The sequence below is a fragment of the Carassius carassius genome, chromosome 8 (assembly GCF_963082965.1).
Source record: "Carassius carassius chromosome 8, fCarCar2.1, whole genome shotgun sequence".
Classification (NCBI taxonomy): Eukaryota; Metazoa; Chordata; class Actinopteri; order Cypriniformes; family Cyprinidae; genus Carassius; species Carassius carassius.
In genome coordinates, this window is record NC_081762.1 from 15,342,525 (window position 1) to 15,360,725 (window position 18,201).

The following is an 18,201-nucleotide window of genomic DNA, read 5'->3' on the forward strand; positions in this document are numbered from 1 at the left end:
AGGGAATACCCAGCCTATTGGCAAACATGAGTTTTAATGAAGAAAAGCTTTAATTCATCCTCACAGAGGAACATTAATTACCTTGGTTAATAACCAGAACTTATATGGAACTGAATCCAAAGACTGGGATCCATTCTCAGCCTCCGTGTCCTTTTCCTATCTTGGCCGAGTTCTATCCTGATACTGGCAGGCATTTAAAAAACAACCAACCTCCTGCACTCTGGGAAACAATGATTAGGCACTGATTTCTTCCTCTTTCCCCTGTGCCACTGACCACAGCCATCTGGCATGCTGAACAGAAGTGTGCTCTCTATCTTGCCATCTTTCTATATCTCCACTTCTTTCGTTTGCCAACTAGACAGTATTCAATGATGGAGATGTGTTCATAATTCATTTTTCTGAGTGTATTTTCACATCAGAATAGGGCTATTTTGTTTTTATTTTTAAAGGGATACTCTACCCCAAAATGAAAATGTTGTCATTACTCACTTATCCCCATGTCATTCCAAACCCATAAAAGCTTTGTACATCTTCGGAACACAATTTAAGATACATAGGCAGTTTGAGTGATGTGGAGAGACACAGAGAAGACTGTTGACAAAGGAATTGTTGAATAAAGTTGTTATTTTAGTTTTCTTCGCTTACAAAAAGTATTCTCGTCGCTTCATAACATTGCGATTGAACCATTAATGGCAGATGCACCACGCTGACAATGTCTTTCATACTTTTCTGGACTTTGACAGTGTAACTTACTTGTCTATGGGACGGTCACAGGCCTCTAGGGTTAGGTAAAAATATAATTCTCAGTCTAGAATACTGTAAATCTGAAGACTTTGCTTTGAAGTGTCGTAATTAGGAAAGGTCTATTTTTATGTTAAAGATATTTTAATGTAATATTTTAATGATTTAAGATTTAGGCCTAAATGTATTTTTTTCAGTGATCAAAGCAGAATTTTCAGTATCATTTCTCCAGTCTTCAGTGTCGTATGATCCTTCAGAAATTATTCTAATGCATTGCTAATTGTTTTCAATTATTATTTATGCTCAGTTATTAATTATGGTTGTTTCTTAATATTTTTTGTGGAAACTGACACTTAACTTTTTCAGGATTATTTGTTGAATGATTTGTAAATTGTAATCATTTGTCATTTGTAATAAGTACATATTTACTGTTACTTAAAGGTAAAGGTTTTTTTAATTTTTTAATACTATATACAGCTTTTTTTAATACTATATACAGTATCTGCATAGAAAACAGCTATTCTAAATTGTAACTTTGCTGTGTTTTTCATCATCATATAAAAGCTCTTGTCAAGCAATTGAATGTAAAAAACAATCCACATTCTGCACTACATTCCAAGTCTTCTAAAGCAGAGCATGTTTTATGAACTGATATTAGGCATTTGACAAGTGATAGGCCTCTCCCTCTTTGTAAAATCTACAAACTGCCATATACACCAGGAAATACAAATTATAATGTTAACAATATTATGGTCATTCATTAATGTTAATGATAATGTAAAAAATAAAAAGCATTTTAATTTTTGTATTGTGTTATATTTGTATGTTAGTAAGTGGTATTAAAAAAAAAGCTCTAATGAGCTGGTGAGTTCATGGAGTGGTGGGCTGCTCTGTGCAGAAAGTCCAGGGCCACTTTTTAACCCCCGTCTGCCCCTGAACAAAGCTGCATTAAACACACAGGAAAAAGCTTCAGTCATCACTGAATTTCACCATATAAAGAACGCAAATGTGTTTTGTTAAATGTCCTGTCTGGGTCCGATATATAATTCAATGACCTGTAAACAATGTCTTACCCCATTTTCTGATAAATGCATGGTCCACTAGGGACTTGTGGGCTGCATGCATGTAAGAGTATGTGCGACCAAATGCCCCCACAAGGATGGTTAAACCGTAAATCACCTACAATGATGTTTGGGTTAGTGTTGGTCCCCAAACAATAAAGAGCCTAATAAACATGCTAAATAGAGTTTGAATGAAAATGCAAAAAATGCAGAAAGGTCATTAGCCCAGTATTAAAAACAACAAGTAAATTAAAAGTCCCAGATGAGAAAAACAAAATGTGTCTAAAAATTATGCTAACAACAACAGTTAGAACAGAATGAAATTTCTTCCTCACAAAAATTGATTGCATAAGGAGCTGAAGCAATTCAGGCTGTTCTTTTTTGTTCTTAAAACAATGGCCCATTTTTGGTTGGAATCCTCCAGGTTGAAAAAAAAAAAACAGATAATTTTTGAGCCAGATATCTTCTTTGAACGTGATATGTGTTGTGACAGAACATTGTAAGAGGCCTGAGGCAGTACATACACTCCACATCCTAATAAATCAGCACTCAAACTACATCCACACCAGGGCAGTCTGTGGAGACTTGGCTGCTGTTAATCTGAGCTAATGTCAACACAGCTGAGTGAATCCAGAGGTTCAGTAGCTATTCCTGGTATCTGTTTGTCTGTCTATCAGAGAAATACCCCCACTGTGATCTGAAGAGAGGTGTTGAGAGCAAACATACTGACACCTAGTTACACAGGAGAGCAAGCAAGTTTTAAATTGCATGAGAAAAAGAGTTGGAAGGGAATGCTAATTACGATCTTAGCTACTGAACTGAAAACACAAAACATATATTACGGTGACAACAAGATGATTAACCATCTTTAATGTGTTTTTCTCTGCCTCACCCCTCTGCTTTATTGCGATAGCATTTTCTGTTGATTAAAGTGCTGACAGAGTAGAGGATACAGATGGTAAACTGTTAGCATGGGTTAGCGTGTTATTGTTGGTATGTTGGCAGAGACTGTTTGACCTACAATTTTGTATAAAAATGTTACATGACACTCAAGGCTAATAAAAACAGTTTTGACTTGTCAGTGCTGTAGGTTAACAGCCAGAGTCTAGCTTTGATGTATCATACTCGGGGTCCAAAATTAACAGTCGCTAAGAGCCAAACTGGAGGATAAATTACTCTGGCAATTAAATAAAACTGAATTGCTTGCTAGTGGATGGTAATGTTATAATGAACTACAACGTAATACGGTTTAAGTCAAACTGTGAAAATGCTAGTTTACCCTCAGTAATGTATTGTGTGTTTCAAGTGATCCAAATCAAAGTTATAGAAAGTGTCTACTAAATCAGTTACATAGGAACTGTTGACTAAAGTGGATCTATATTGCCCAGTAGTTTTTTTTTTCAGTCTAGAATTACATGATGGCTTATATTCCCAGCACTTCCCAAACAAAGAACATTTCGAATTTTGATTTATTAAAAAAACTATTTTAAAAGGAGAGAGCGAGAGAGAGAGAGAGAGAGAGAGAGAGAGAGAGAGAGAGAGAACAGTCTGTTGTATTTTTAAATACAATTTTTGTAATACTTTTTTGTGTTCACAGATAAAGTCAGTATCTGAGAGCATGGGTTGGCAAGAGACCCTATGGCTTTTGACATCATTTATCTTGGTGAGTGGACGGTAACTTCATTCATTGTTTATTCATGTTTGTAACATATTTGTTTTATGCATTTGTGTTGAAATTAGCCCAAAATACATACTTGTAACAAAATGTGACATTTAACCCATGAACTTGCATTCACTAAAACTTTTACCCACTCATTTTTTCCTTTTTTTTCTGCAAACTGTCATTAGATGATTTCTCTCCTGATTACCCCACCCCAGCCTAAAACTATTCAGTAGACAAAATCCATTACTCACTAATTGCTCCAGTTTGGTAATTACAAGTGGAGGTGACCTGAAAACCCACAGAACTCCTGAGGCATGAAATGGTGGCTCCACAGAAGTTCCATCAATGCTGGCATCAAGGCAGCTGGCTCTGTGTCAGAGTGATGAAATGGAACATATGAAGCCCTCTGCATGTAGTACATTAGCACTATGCTAACACTGTGACTGTAGTCACAAACAAGCCAACAGAATACTTTGCTAATTTTATGTGCACATTAATATGTTTAAGTGCTCTCCGTTTATTTTTTGCCTTGAAGCTACTTTCCCATGACTGCATATAAATCTAACTTAGTGGAATAGTAATGAGCTTGCAGAATAGCACATCACATTTAAAAGTTTAATGGGAAATGGCATTTAATTAAAGCTAGACTAAACAACAAAAACTGAGAGCAAGGGTGTGGATTGGTTTAAATGGGTGTTAAATTAAAGTACCATACTTTTTTTCTTAAAAAAGTAAAAGTTTCTGAAACATGATGTTACCCATTCTTGACATTCAGTTTCTATTGAAGGACAAATTGTTTTCCTGACTGACTTGGGTGGTGGCCTGGTGGTCGTATGTATGACGTCATTTACTTCAAAGTTTGGAGTGACATCATATGTACGGCTGCTAAACTGCTACATGGGACATCAGAAATCTCACAGATGAATTTGGTGTTGTAAATGCAATATTGTGTGCAGGTAAGACAGACACACAGCACTAAAGAAGCTGCCACAGAATTGTTCTCAATTTGTTTAATGGTATTAATGGGAAGGAGGGTTTGAGAGGATCTGCCAAAGTTAAGATCTTTGCACAAAAACATCAATGTTTCAGTCATAAATGAATGTAGAATTCATTACTGGTAGGTGTCTAAAAGGGGAAAAAAGTAAAGTACTTTTGAATTGGCTCTTTGACTTCCCATTGAACTATAAGATGACTCATACCAGCAACACAATGGGTAGAGATGCACTTTGAATTCTAATATCAAGCCTGTCTTTGTGGGTGAAGCTTTATCCCTGTAAGTCAAAAGCTCCAAGGGCTGTGAAGAATTTCTTATCTTCGTTATATTGATTTGATTTGGTATGGTATGGAAAATGAATGTATCTGGCCAGTTTTCATGTGTAAAACCATACCTTTTGAAATGTCAAGTGCCCATGTGGTGTCCTCAGAATCGAGTAGGTGTTCATATGAGTTCCCAAGGGAAAAAAAAGTACTGTGGTGTGTTTATGGTGTTTCTGCTGAGGTTTTGTGCCATTCAGAAATGGCTTTTAAAGAGCAAGTCATGTGGTATTTTAAAGTGTCCTAATGTTGTGTTGGAGGCCCCTACAACAGGTTTAAATGCATCTAAAGTCAGAAAACATTGTAATTTTCTCAGAATACACATTTATATTAGAGTCATTTGCCAATGATTAGTAAATGATTTGTTCCAAGCAAGTTCAGAGCAAACCCCTCCCTTCCTTAAGCCTACTCTGCTCTGATTGGTCAGCTGCCAGTGCAGCAAAATAAACAGCAATTTCACAATGATTATAAAGTCTGTGTGCTACACTACACATTCTTTATTATTAAACAACATAATTAGAACAACGCCAGTCTCGTTAATCAACATATTCTTAGGAAATATTGGGTTCACAGCAAAATATCAAAACTAACGTAACTTCAGTAAGATAGTGATATGGTACTTTACCTGGAAACCTAAAGCTGCACTAGATATACATAACATATTAACACAAAAACCTGATATTTTGAGCACTCAATTGAAAATGTACACATAACTTACAGGTTGTGGTTTGAGGAGCTTGTTAGTCCAAATTAAGAAAATTAGAAGCCCACAAAGATAAAAGCCTAGATTAGATAAGCAGTCCTTGATAAAATAACATGCACAAAACAAAAGGTTTGAATTGTATTTCTGTGGTATCCTTGAACACAGCGTTTTGTGTCATGTGAACACACTAATAGTAGAAGTGTTTGTGGGCAGATCAGACTCTATTCATATTACATGGGCAGGCGGGGATTATGCAAATGTGTTACCCAGACGTATACTGGTAACAGTCAAAAGATTCGAAAATATAACGACTCGTTAAGGTGACTCTGAGTCGACTCTCTCTTTTCAGAGACAATATCTTTATTTATCATGCGCTTTTTTGATTAACAACTTTGCAGATTGTTTTCATTTAAGGATAGCTTAAGGATACTTTTTCAAGAACCCATATGACCTGCTCTTTAAATCTCAGTCTAATTCCTGAGTTTGAATTCAATTTAAATTGCGGTAGCAAACAGGGTCTAAAATTTACATTTGAACTAAGGGAAGGGAACTGATTGAGATTCAAAGAATGTCATATAACTCTGACAAATGTAGATTGTATTATACATTTTATTGTAAAATACCCATAAACATGTTAGCATACACACAGCATATGGATTATTGTTAGAAACAGAAAATAGGTAATGTTAGTTATAGCAGTTTGGGTAGCACTTTATTTTAAGGACCAATCCTCACTTTTAACTAGTTGCTTACTAGCATGCATTTTACCAGTATATTGGCTGTTTAATAGTACTTATTAAGCACATATTAATGCCTTATTCTGCACTGCCATATTTTAGATTCCTTAATCCTACCCCATACCTAAACTAAACCATTATCTTACTAACTAATAATAAGCAGAAAACTAAGAGTTTATTGAGGCAAAAGTCGTAGTTAATAATAGTTAGAATGGGTCCCTAAACTAAAATATGTATTTTAATTTTGTATTTTATTTTTTTTATAAATTTCCTTAAAATGAAATCAAATGAATTAAATTAGCTTCTTAAATGAATTTATATACCGGGGTACCATTAGCCATTTCCCCTTTTAAGAATTTAATTGAATTACATTAATTTTTTTAGCAAAATAGTTTTGCTAAAAAAGTAGTTATTTAATTATTTAAGTAACTTCCTCTTCCTGTTATAGCCATTTATGTCAATTAATTTCAAATTCAATCTCATGAATTGAAAGGGAAACAGTTCTTAAATACTGGATTTTGCCCATCCCTGCTGCTATGCTCAAGTTCATCTTTCTTTGCAGAGTGCAACAAAGGCTGGAACAACAGAGAAGAAAGCAGAGCCCACAACTGACTTATCCTTTACTCCTGTCATGATGGCAATGGATGGAGAGAGGCTGATCATGACTGAGTCTCAGTATAAATGTCTGGAGCTTCTGAGCCAAGATGGATCCAATAATAAAACAGGTAGCTGTATTTTCAATTTATTTTCATCTGAATGACAGACAATGGTGCTTTTACTCTTTTCATAACCTCGTTAAGTGCCAAGGCTGTTAGTGGAACACTAAATGGCTGAAAGCTATCACAAGGTGATCAGAGAAACAATATAGGTTTATCTTCAAAGCAGATTCTTCAAAGTACTTTTCATATCTCGGTTTAATGTTCAGGGACAACTTTAAGACATTCATTAGTTGATTCCCTAGTGTAAACACTGTGGTGCTGTTGCACTTTTCAGAATTAGTCTGTTTGAGTGGCCCACAATGCACCACTAACTCAACCAATGGAGTGAGATGGGGTGGGACCATTTTTTTCTTTGGTGCTGCTAGGTACAGAAATAAAACCTTTGAAAGGCTTATATCATATATTGTATATATATTTTCAACATGGGGTCTTTTCAATTTGTTTAAACAGAATGTCTATTTACACTAAGCGCAAAAAACCCCACCTTATTGGCAAAGGCTATTTACACTAACTCCACCCTCCAATGTGTGATTGGGTTAGTCAACATTACAAAAGATGCCTGCTAAACAATGGCTTCAGTTGCATAGGTACAGTTTGTAGCAGTGACTTTTATGATGCAATTGACCCAAGTTCGAATTCACCTTTTGCTGAACTCGTTCTTCTCCCTTTTTACATGGCATATCAGATCGGAAAGGCATTTATTTTCCATAAAATTAAAGAAATAATCAAAAAGTGGAAAATAAAGTGTAGATCGGTTATAGGGTTTAAGGGTAGGTATATTGGTGGCTTTAATGCCCAAGGCAGCAATAATTTTAATAAAAAAGATAATTTAAACCCAATATGTTATCACTGCATACTGCTTTATAATGCACTACAGTACTGAGTTGCAAATATGGATGTTAATAAAAATGTAAAATATGGATGTGATGTAGGCCTATCCTGGACTTATTCACATTTGTGAGTTTGTGGTTGAGTCCAGTACATTTGAAACTACCCGATCTTTCAACAACAGCTCCTTTACAAAGCATTACGGATCACAAAACAATGTGCGTCAAAATGTGACTGGATCAGACTAAAACAATCAGGGACACTCTCAAAAATAAACTAGTTTTTAACATTGAGATCATTCAGAATGAAGCTTTGTTTCAATAAATGTTCTGCTTTACTTTACTGGGAAGGCCATTTAGAGTTCAGAATGTTACATTACGTTTTCAATGTACAATGAACTCTTGATCAAGGATCATTTAATTCCTCATAAAATGACCCATTTAAGATATCTATTAAACTTTCATAGGTTCGTTCTGCAGCAGATTCTGGGATGGCTTGCTCTGTTGGGATGAAACCCCTGCTGGAACCTTTGCTTCACAGAACTGCCCAGACTATCCCAGCTTTGACCCCTTGGGTAAGATTCTGTGCGATCACATCTGGTTTGTCAATCCAAACCAAAGCGCTCCAGACACTGCAAAACATTGAGTTTCTACAGCAGGCATGACATACATGATGTCCTATAATGAAACAAAGGTGATAAAATCATTGTCTCAGACTGTCTGGAAACATTCATATGAGCTTTTATTTAGAAGCGCAAAAACTATTTATTAGCTGACATGCAGTGTTGTTCTAAGGGAAAGGAAGGAACTTTGCTATGGGACAATGTTGCATATCAAACATTTCTGATTTTAAATGTCAGTGAAATAAAGCTGTGACCTTAGCAAGGATATAACAGGAATTTGCTGAGGTGCTGAAATATTGATATTCCCCGCTGTTCGCTGATAGTGGTCTCTCTGTCTGAGACTCAGCTCAGTATGTTTGTTCTAACACACAAGATTGATTGATTCCAGAGGCCGAAGACTGGAGTTAATCTCTGGAACACTTAAGCTCAAGTCATTACACTAAACTTTCTTTTTCCCTGCAGAAAAAGTAACCAGATACTGTGATGAATCTGGCAAATGGGTACACAGTTCATCCATCAATAAGACCTGGTCCCACTGTCTCACATTCTCAAAGGAGAAAATAAAGGTAAAATATAGCACACTGTAATTAGCTGAAGATTTATTTGGTTATACCACTAAAATTCGTTCGCCTTAAGCAAAATACAACACTGTACAAATGCTTATAACTTTTAATGAATAGGTAGTGCTGTCACCAAATTGATATATTTACAACGCATTGTGCCAGTGATTTTGAGCATTATGGAAATATGCAGAGCCATGGATCTGCCTATTAGTCATTTCCATTTGGGATGTTCAATTTAAAAATATTAAGCTGCACAACATGTTGATATTAGTAAGAAATGTTTCTTGAGAACCACATTTGAATGATGTGACACTGAAGACTAGAATAATGGATGATAAAAATTTACAAAATTGATTTGAGCTAATAAATGCAGTCTTGGTGAGCATAAGATACTTCTTTCAAAATCAAATCTCCTGACCCCAATCTTTTGAAAGGTATTTTCAACAGAGATGTAAATTTCTTGCCAAGCAGAATCAAACCACTGGGCACAACTGTTAATGGTAAGGTTTTATGGACTGCATAGAAAGAGAAATGACACATTCAACTGAGGCCTGTGGATCTATATTCAGTTATTTCTTTTATGTGTATACTCAAAACGAAGCCTTCTTCTTCAGACGCTGCCAGTTCATGGGTTTTTAGAGACGGAGTCGGAGATGGATCCTACCGCTGAGAGTCAGGTCAGTCCTGTAGTGACTCAGAAAGCAAAGGAGAGGAAGAAGATTATCGATGGTCAATATAAATGCTTTGAGAAAATGAACAGAGACCAGCCATATAACAAATCAGGTGTGCAAACAGAGAGCCTCAGAAGAGGTTTTTGATTGAATCATCAGAAACTCATAGAGCAAAGTGCAAAGAGCAATTGCACGGTGGAATTGGCCCTGATTGTTTGTGTGCTTGTCTTTAAGGTCCATACTGCAACCGCACATGGGATGGCTGGCTATGCTGGGACGACACACCAGCAGGAACATACACGTCTCAAAACTGTCCCAATTACTTCCCTGACTTTGACTCTACGGGTACAATTCATTCGTTATTTAGGCTTTAAGACCACTTTAGAACCACTGTACTACTCTATGCCAACACAATTAGTTTTTTGTAGGATACTTTGAAACCTGACTTTCATATAAAACACAGATTTGTTTTTGAAAACTGTACTAAAGCAATTTGAAAGCGCAAAGCCTTTCTGTTACCAGGGTTACTTTAAAAGCTACAGTATAAAGGCTTATTCCCACATCTTTATCCTTGTTTATTTAGAGAAGGTCACCAAGTATTGTGATGAGACAGGAAACTGGTTTAGGCACCCTGAGACAAACAGGACATGGTCCAATTACACCCTCTGCATTGCTCACACCAAGGACAAGCTCAAGGTAGGTCATCTTTAATGTATGCGCCTGTCTTAAATTAACATTGTGTTATGAATATCTCTGAATTAAATGGTCAGATGTTATGAAAGTAAACTCCTATACATGTAAGAGTGCATAAAGACCTTATTTCCTGTGATTTAGCATGCATTTAAACATGTAGGGCTGAATTAATGCTAGGCAGGACAAATAATCAGCAGATCAACATTTCTGGGCAAACATACCTAAAAGTATAAATGTTATACATACATTACATCTCAGATTGGTCGGTATGTGATTTAAAAGCTGTTCCTGAAGGGCATGTTGGATTTGAGTGTTTCTTTTAGACTAAAAAAGGCGGAAGGTCTACACGAGGCAGTTTCAGTTTAACTAAACAGCTTTTCTGGAGGACAGTGGCTCTGAAATTTATTCATAAAATAATGGTTTCGGTTTCGTACAACTGCTGCTTTACAAACTATGAGGGATAGAGAGAGGGAGAGCAATGAAAATGTCAGCTCAGACAAGCTTAGATAAAGTCTGTGCACTTCACTCCATCAGACCAGATGAAATTGCATGGAGTTTATGAAAAAGGTACAACAAATTGAGATATGCACTTTCAAAAGGAGATATGCTACTTTTAAGCCTTCTTACTACTTTCAGATTTCGTCCTCGTTGCCTGAAACCTTGTTGCTGTTCAATATCACACATCAAAATATGCTTATATAATCTTTTTTTCTTTTAGCATGTTATGAGTAATACTTTGAAAAATGCACTTAAAAAGTTGATACTTTTTCCAATCTAAGTAAGTAATCTTGTGAGAACTGATTATACTCAGGATATTAATGTGATAATACACTTTAAACACCCTGTAAGCATAATTTTATTGCAGTTACAAACACAACTGGTGCACATTCTGTATATAAACTGTTTTGATCTTTTGTGCTCTTTTTGAACCTTTTTAATATTAGGGTTATTCTTATAAAAATACTGAATAATGATTAGCAAGAATATAAAAGGTGAATTTCATAATTGCTATTATTATTTTTTACATTAGGGTCTCATTATGAGTCTCTTGAACCCAACAAATTTAAACTGAAGTGAATCTCAAGAGAGCATGGTTAAAAGTCTAACTATAACAATATTTTTCTCATTTCAGATGGCGTATATTTTGTATTACATGGCGATTGTGGGTCATGCTCTTTCTATAGTGTCCCTTCTCATCTCGCTGGCCATTTTCTTTTATTTTAGGTGAGTTTACGTCTTCCTTTATCTCTCTCCACCCATAGGACTTGAAGAAGCCTTGAAATATCTGCTGCATAGTTGCAGTAAGTTCAGAGCGACCGATCAATAAACCTCTTGATGATGGGTTGCTCGGTTGTTAACTTGTTTTTGGCAGGGCTTTATGTTGTCTGCTCTCAAACAGTTTGTCATTTGTCAGAGCTGTTGACGATGGCGGTGTAGAGGTAGATTGCTGCGGTGATGTCTGAGATTTATTTAATTGACGGAGTCAACGTTTAAGCTTTTCAAAGAGAGATTTACCAAGAGGCTCTCAGTTACCCCATTTATCATTGTGGCCAATTCAAACCCAATAGAAAAGGTGGATCATATTCCCGTCAGCATGGCCACACGGAAATGCTGTCTGAACCCAGAGTTAAATGCGTTAACCTCTGAATTATATATAACTGCGGTTCAGGCAATTTCTTCTACAGAGTAAGGAAAACGTTCCTTTTCTGGGCATATTGACTGAATTACCATATACAGTGTCTCGCAAATGCATCAAAATCTAAACCAACCTTCTCATTTGATTGAAATGCAAATTGAATGTAATTCATGTTAGGATACGCACTGAAACCCAAAAGCAATTATTTCAGTGTCACATTGTTTTGATGAAGACAAAAATACAGATGAAAAACTGTTTACTTACAAGTTATCCTTGATTTCCCTAGCTGTGGGTCCTTAAAATGCTTACCACATTTTATGAATTAACAAGTTATACTAATTTTATCAATCTAAAAAGCATTTATTTTCTGACTTTTTAGATTCTTGGTGACCTAAAGTATCCAGAAGACATTACAGATTTAGTAAACAAAGGCATAAATTAGAAAAAGCATACAAACAGTATTCAAGTGTTTTGATGTCTCATCATGAATATTAAAAAAAAGTATGTGTCATGTGTATGTTCCTGTTCAATTCCTGTTTGTCCTTATTTGGTCCTTCCTGTTCCTGTCCCCGTTTAGTTCTGTAAGTTCCAGGTGTTTCTCATTATTAGTTATCCTCCTCACCTGTCTCCCCCTTATTATCTGCCCTATTTGAGTTCTAGCCCTTTCTTTTCTCCCTTGTCTGGAATTTTTGATGTCAACCATTGCTAGGTGTGTTTCTCTGGATATTATTAAAGTCAATAAGGTTTGAATTTGACTCTGTGTCTCCTCGCTCTGTGCTCCTCACAGTAGCAAACCGTGACCGTATGGGGCAAAAATCAGGGAACCTGTTTTAATTGGCTGAAAGTTTATCTGTCAGTAGGAGAAAGAACTCAACTCCAGTTTCTTTACAAACAAGTTTTAATGGTTTGGTTGGACTGGATTGTGAAAGAAATGCAGCTAATAATTTCCCAGCCTAAATGGGAACACCTCCACTACTGTTTAAAAACATCTCATAAAGTTGGTTGAGAGAATGCCCAGAGTTGTAATCTTAGATTAAAATATCAAGATAGTTTTCAATGTCTTTACTATTTAAAGGTATAGTAGTGTCGATGAAAATGCTCTTTCCCCTTCATTTAAAAATAAATTGAATTAAAATATGGAGAGACTTAAATATGTTGCTCACATAAGTGTACTTTTATTTTTTCCAGATATGAATTGAAGTTATTAAAATGACTGATTTGGTGCTTGAAATTAAAACATCCCAGAACATTACATTTCATTGTAGGAATTATAATCCACTTGAAGGAGCGTGCATGTTTTTATGGATGTTTCAATGATTTAGAGATGCTTCTTTCATTAACATTAACAAATTAACTTTTAATAGAAGCCAACTGTTTGAACTGTGTACAGACTGAAAGCAAAAGGTCCTTTGGGTCTGGCTCTGGCACTGCAAAAAAAAAAAAAAAAAAAAGTTTCACATCGTGTTTTATTGAGTGTAAACCCTTGGTGTGCATTTGTCTGGCAGAGCTGCACTAAGCCCTGAGCCAAATGACGAACATTATTTGTAAGGTTTTGTGTGTCATTTCATACTGACTTGGTTTCCGTATGTCTATATCCCCTAGGGTAAGCTTAATTTCATGGGTAATTACATGTAGGAGCCAAAGAGTCTTATATGCATTAGATGGCACATAAACTTTGGGTTTTATGTCACATAGTATGACAGTTGAATCCAGAAAGTAAACTTACAATCTCACAGTGTGTTTTTTATTTATTTTATTTTATTATTATTTTTCTTTTTTTTTGCAGTACACTTAGCAAATCATTGAAAGGTTGAGAGATTAATATTTAGTGTTAAAAGCATATTTAGATTAAGACCTTATTTCAACATTAGTGCTCATTAAATACGTTGTGTTGTTTTTGTTTTTTAAGAAAAACTCTACCACAGAACAATTAAATTTTTAAAGTTTAATTTAATCTAATTATATTTCATTAAATTTATTTATTTTATTTTATTTAATTTTGAATTGAATTATATTTAATTCAATTATATTTTGATGTTAGCAGTTTAATTTGCTGTGCAATATTGATTATGACATACATGCAATTTTTCATGTCCCTGAAAATGTATATGGCAGACAATATTTAATATCTCAAAAAAAAAAAAAAAGAGCAATCACTATTTAACTAACATTTAAGAAACATCTTTTTTTTCCTAAGTGGTCTGATAATTTTTTTAAGGATTATCGGGAGATGAATTTGCAATTGTAAAATTTTACTGTGCAAAACAAATTGAGTTTAACTATTTTTTTGGAAGTGTAACATAGCAACGCTTGTTTTTACGTGCGATGGTGATATTTACAGTCTGATCTTCTGATATGTCAAAGTCTTAATGTTGTCTTATTGGGTCCAGATGTGGTGCTAGGAGAGGTACGTGTCAGCATACAGCTGTACTAAGCCTTAATTTATGCCCCCGAATAATGCCAGAAATATTTGGTTGGGAATATGGGAAATAGCTTTGGAAAATGAGCTCAGCTTTCACTACCAGCCCTCTAGTGCTCCAGGAGAAGCTTTGCACTAAAATTGAGGTTAAATTGAGTGAAATCATGTGAGTAGCATTACTTTCTTAATTGGGTGATTGTGATGCCATTTGTGCAAAGATATTTTATCATTATCTTTTGACAGCAAAATATAGATAAACTGGTTGTCTAACAGAAGCTGTGTTTGTTGACAGAGATAGCTGATGCAGGTGTGAACTCTCAAATATGCATTATTTTACAACTCCTGACCAACATTAAAACAGCATTTTTACTTAAAAATCACATTTCTCTTTGCCCAACATTGCCTTTTATATCATTTTGAAATTATATCGTCTTACGTTTTTTAGTTGCAGTTGTATAATTTATATTCTCTCTCGCTATAGAAGTTGATACAGTTTGATTACCATTCCTTGATCTTATAGAGCTTCATAAATTCAGCTTTGATATAATCCCTTGCAAATGCACTGAGTTTTTATTTTCAACCACTAAGCAATAACATTGTAAAAACAGGCAAACATCTGACAATCACATTATTTGAAATGAAGCCAGAATACTCAGGCCTCAGGTGACACTTAATTTTAGTTCTGTTTACTTCATTAAATGGGTCATATCACGATGAATCAAATTCTCCTTGATCTTTCGATGTAAAAGAGTTCATTGTACTATGAAAACATTTTGTACCATTTAGAACTCAAAAGTAAAAAAAAAGAAGAAGAAAAAAAAAAAACACCTTTACCAAAAACAGTTTCATTTGAAATCATTAGATTCCTGATATTAACATACAGTATGGCCACCCACATTTGCACATCAGTGATGCCTGCCAATTCTCGATGAGGTCATATGGAGGAAATTGGATAGATTATTCCTAAATACCAGAAAAAAACCATCAAGTCAAACCTTGTGCTGTTTCTGGCTGTGTGTAGCATCTGCAGCTCTGCATATCTGACAGAATGATACCAGTGTCAGAAACAAGCAGCAGAAGTTTATTTTATTGAGTTTCCTGATCGTGTCAGACTAATTGTAACAGTTTGCTCTGCATGTGTGCCTAGTTTTATGAATCAGTCTTAATCTAATGCAGACTTTGCAGAGAGGCATTTAAGGATGGAACAGACTAAATCTGGCAAATCTTGCTGAAATGCTGAAAAGTTGAGTGCTTGAGGCTTGTGAAAAATCTAATCAGAAGAAAGCAGAATGATTTTTGATTGATTATGTATCTAAAATATACAAAAGATGGTTTGTTTCCCTCCTGAAATGAACTGCCAAACTGAATTCTTCTTCAAAAAAACTCTTCTGTCGTGAATGAATACTGATTAATATTTCTTTGTCTTTCATGCAGGAGTCTGAGCTGTCAGAGAATCACTCTACACAAGAACCTGTTCTGCTCGTATGTGCTCAACTCAGCCTTCACCATCGTCAACCTTATAACTGTGGTCAACAACCCCAAAGTGGTGCAGAGGAATCCGGTGTGTGCCCTCACATCCACAATACTCATCATTATTACTGCCAGTAATGCGAGCTGTACTCCATCAGATCTAATCAAATTTGTTTTCCTTGTTACAATTTCATTTGGACCTTCAAAGAACAAAGTACATATTTTTGTATAAAGGCTGTTTAAAAGTTCAGGGTCAGGAATATTTATTTATTGCGTGTTTTACAATTAGAATTTAATTATTTTATATTTAGCAAGGATGCATTTGTCACACCCAGGGGCTGGCTATGCTTTAACTAAGCCACACCCCTTCTCAACTTCCACCTCGAGGAGGTCCCCAAACCCGACCCAATGGCCAAACAACACGAGAACAAGTAAGTGATAAAACAATCTTTATTTAAATATCTAAAAATAGCTTGGGGAATAGGGAAAGGGCAATTAAAACTAAACTCTGACTCGGCCCTCCAGATGGGCTATGGCCGGGAAGAGGTCAGGGAGCAAGGGGGCCACGGGGATCCGGGGCGTGGGACTCGGGCCCCGGCCTGAGTCTTAGGTATCCGTAGCGCCCTCCTTCTTCCTCCTCTTCGCTGAATACAGCTCACGGTAAGTACTGGTTCACACAGTTCGTTCTCGAGGTGCTCACTCTCTTTCTCTTCCTCCACAGGCAACGGGCTCTTTCTCTTTCTCCACAGGCAACGGCTGGGACACACAGGCACAGTTAATTCAGCTTGGTTTTGCTCTCACCTCTTCGCTGATTACAGCTCACAGTAAGTACTGGTTCACACAGTTCGTTCCTTGGGTGCTCACTCGCTTTCTCTTTCTCCACAGGCAACGGCTGGGACACACAGGCACAGTTAGTTCAGCTTGGTTCTGCTCTCACCTCTTCGCTGATTACAGCTCACAGTAAGTACTGGTTCACACAGTTCGTTCCTTGGGTGCTCACTCGCTTTCTCTTTCTCCACAGGCAGCGGCGTAAGTACAGGTTTCCTCAGTCTCTCCTCGTGTTACCCACTCTCTCTCCTTTTCTCTCCACAGGTATCAACTTGGGCACAATAGCACAGTTAGTTTGCTTTGAATGGCTCTCACCTCTGGGCTGGACACAGCGTACTGTAAGTACAGGGTTCGCTCTATTCCTCCTCGTGTTATTCACTCTCTCTCTCCTTTTCTCTCCACAGGTATCAACTTGGGCACAATAGCACAGTTAGTTTGCTTTGAATGGCTCTCACCTCTGGGCTGGACACAGCGTACTGTAAGTACAGGGTTCGCTCTATTCCTCCTCGTGTTATTCACCTCTCTCTCCTTTTCTCTCCACAGGTATCAACTTGGGCACAATAGCACAGTTAGTTTGCTTTAAATGGCTCTCACCTCTGGGCTGGACACAGCGTACTGTAAGTACAGGGTTCGCTCTATTCCTCCTCGTGTTATTCCCTCTCTCTCCTTTTCTCTCCACAGATATCAACTTGGGCACAATAGCACCGTTAGTTTGCTTTGAATGGCTCTCACCTCTGGGCTGAACACAGCGCACTGTAAGTACAGGTTTCCTCTGTTTCTCCTTGTGTTACTCACTCTCTTTCCTTTCCTCTCCACAGGTATCAACTTGGACACAAAACACAGTTACTCTGCTTTGGATGGCTTTCACCTCTGGGCTGGACACAGCGTACCGTGCTATCTCCGGAGATCTGAAGCACGCTCACAACATATACTGTACTGAACTAGGCTAGGACCAGCAATCTCCTTGTCCTCCCACGCCGAAGTGCGTGAAGGCGGGGGTTTATCTGACAGGACACACGGCAATACACAGCAGCCCACAGCAATATACAGCACCACGTCAAAATTATAGGTTTTCACAGCACGAAGACTCACCCACCACACTCAGTGTACGGAAAGGACACCCGTCTTCCTTCACTTCGCTTGGTTCGGATCTGGCGATGGAATATGCGGCCTAGCTAGTGATGTCGTCGTTGTGACTACTTCAATAAGTATTCCTTCGGCTCTCCCACCACACTATATTAGGGGTAGGGCCGCCCTCCTCCTCCTGGAGAGATCTACACAACGCCAGGTCAATATACAGGGCACTTTCGACTGGCTCTTAGTACTCACATCAATGCCACTTCCAATCCCCTTTTTCACGTCGTCTCAGTTCGCCGTATAATCTGTTCACTTCTCAACCTTTAAGGTTCGCGATGTCTTCCCAATCATACAATTCCAGCCTGAGGGAGAGAGAGAGTTAGACAGCTACCAGCAGCGTACCAAGACGGGCACAACCCAGTGCTTCACACACACCAAAAAGAGCTTCCCAGACTG

General features: G+C 37.0%; 1 protein-coding gene across 1 annotated transcript in view; it reads left to right on the forward strand.

Moving 5' to 3' along the window:
• LOC132145410 (calcitonin gene-related peptide type 1 receptor-like) overlaps positions 1–18,201 on the forward strand; it is a 52,285-nt gene that overhangs the window by 16,368 nt on the left and 17,716 nt on the right. Inside the window, exons 2-10 of the mRNA XM_059556430.1 lie at positions 3,400–3,465; positions 6,782–6,944; positions 8,233–8,340; positions 8,851–8,954; positions 9,566–9,734; positions 9,857–9,967; positions 10,206–10,318; positions 11,448–11,539; positions 15,805–15,931. Coding sequence (XP_059412413.1) covers positions 3,421–3,465; positions 6,782–6,944; positions 8,233–8,340; positions 8,851–8,954; positions 9,566–9,734; positions 9,857–9,967; positions 10,206–10,318; positions 11,448–11,539; positions 15,805–15,931 — 1,032 coding nt within the window. The 5' untranslated portion in view covers positions 3,400–3,420. The remainder of the gene's footprint in view (positions 1–3,399; positions 3,466–6,781; positions 6,945–8,232; positions 8,341–8,850; positions 8,955–9,565; positions 9,735–9,856; positions 9,968–10,205; positions 10,319–11,447; positions 11,540–15,804; positions 15,932–18,201) is intronic.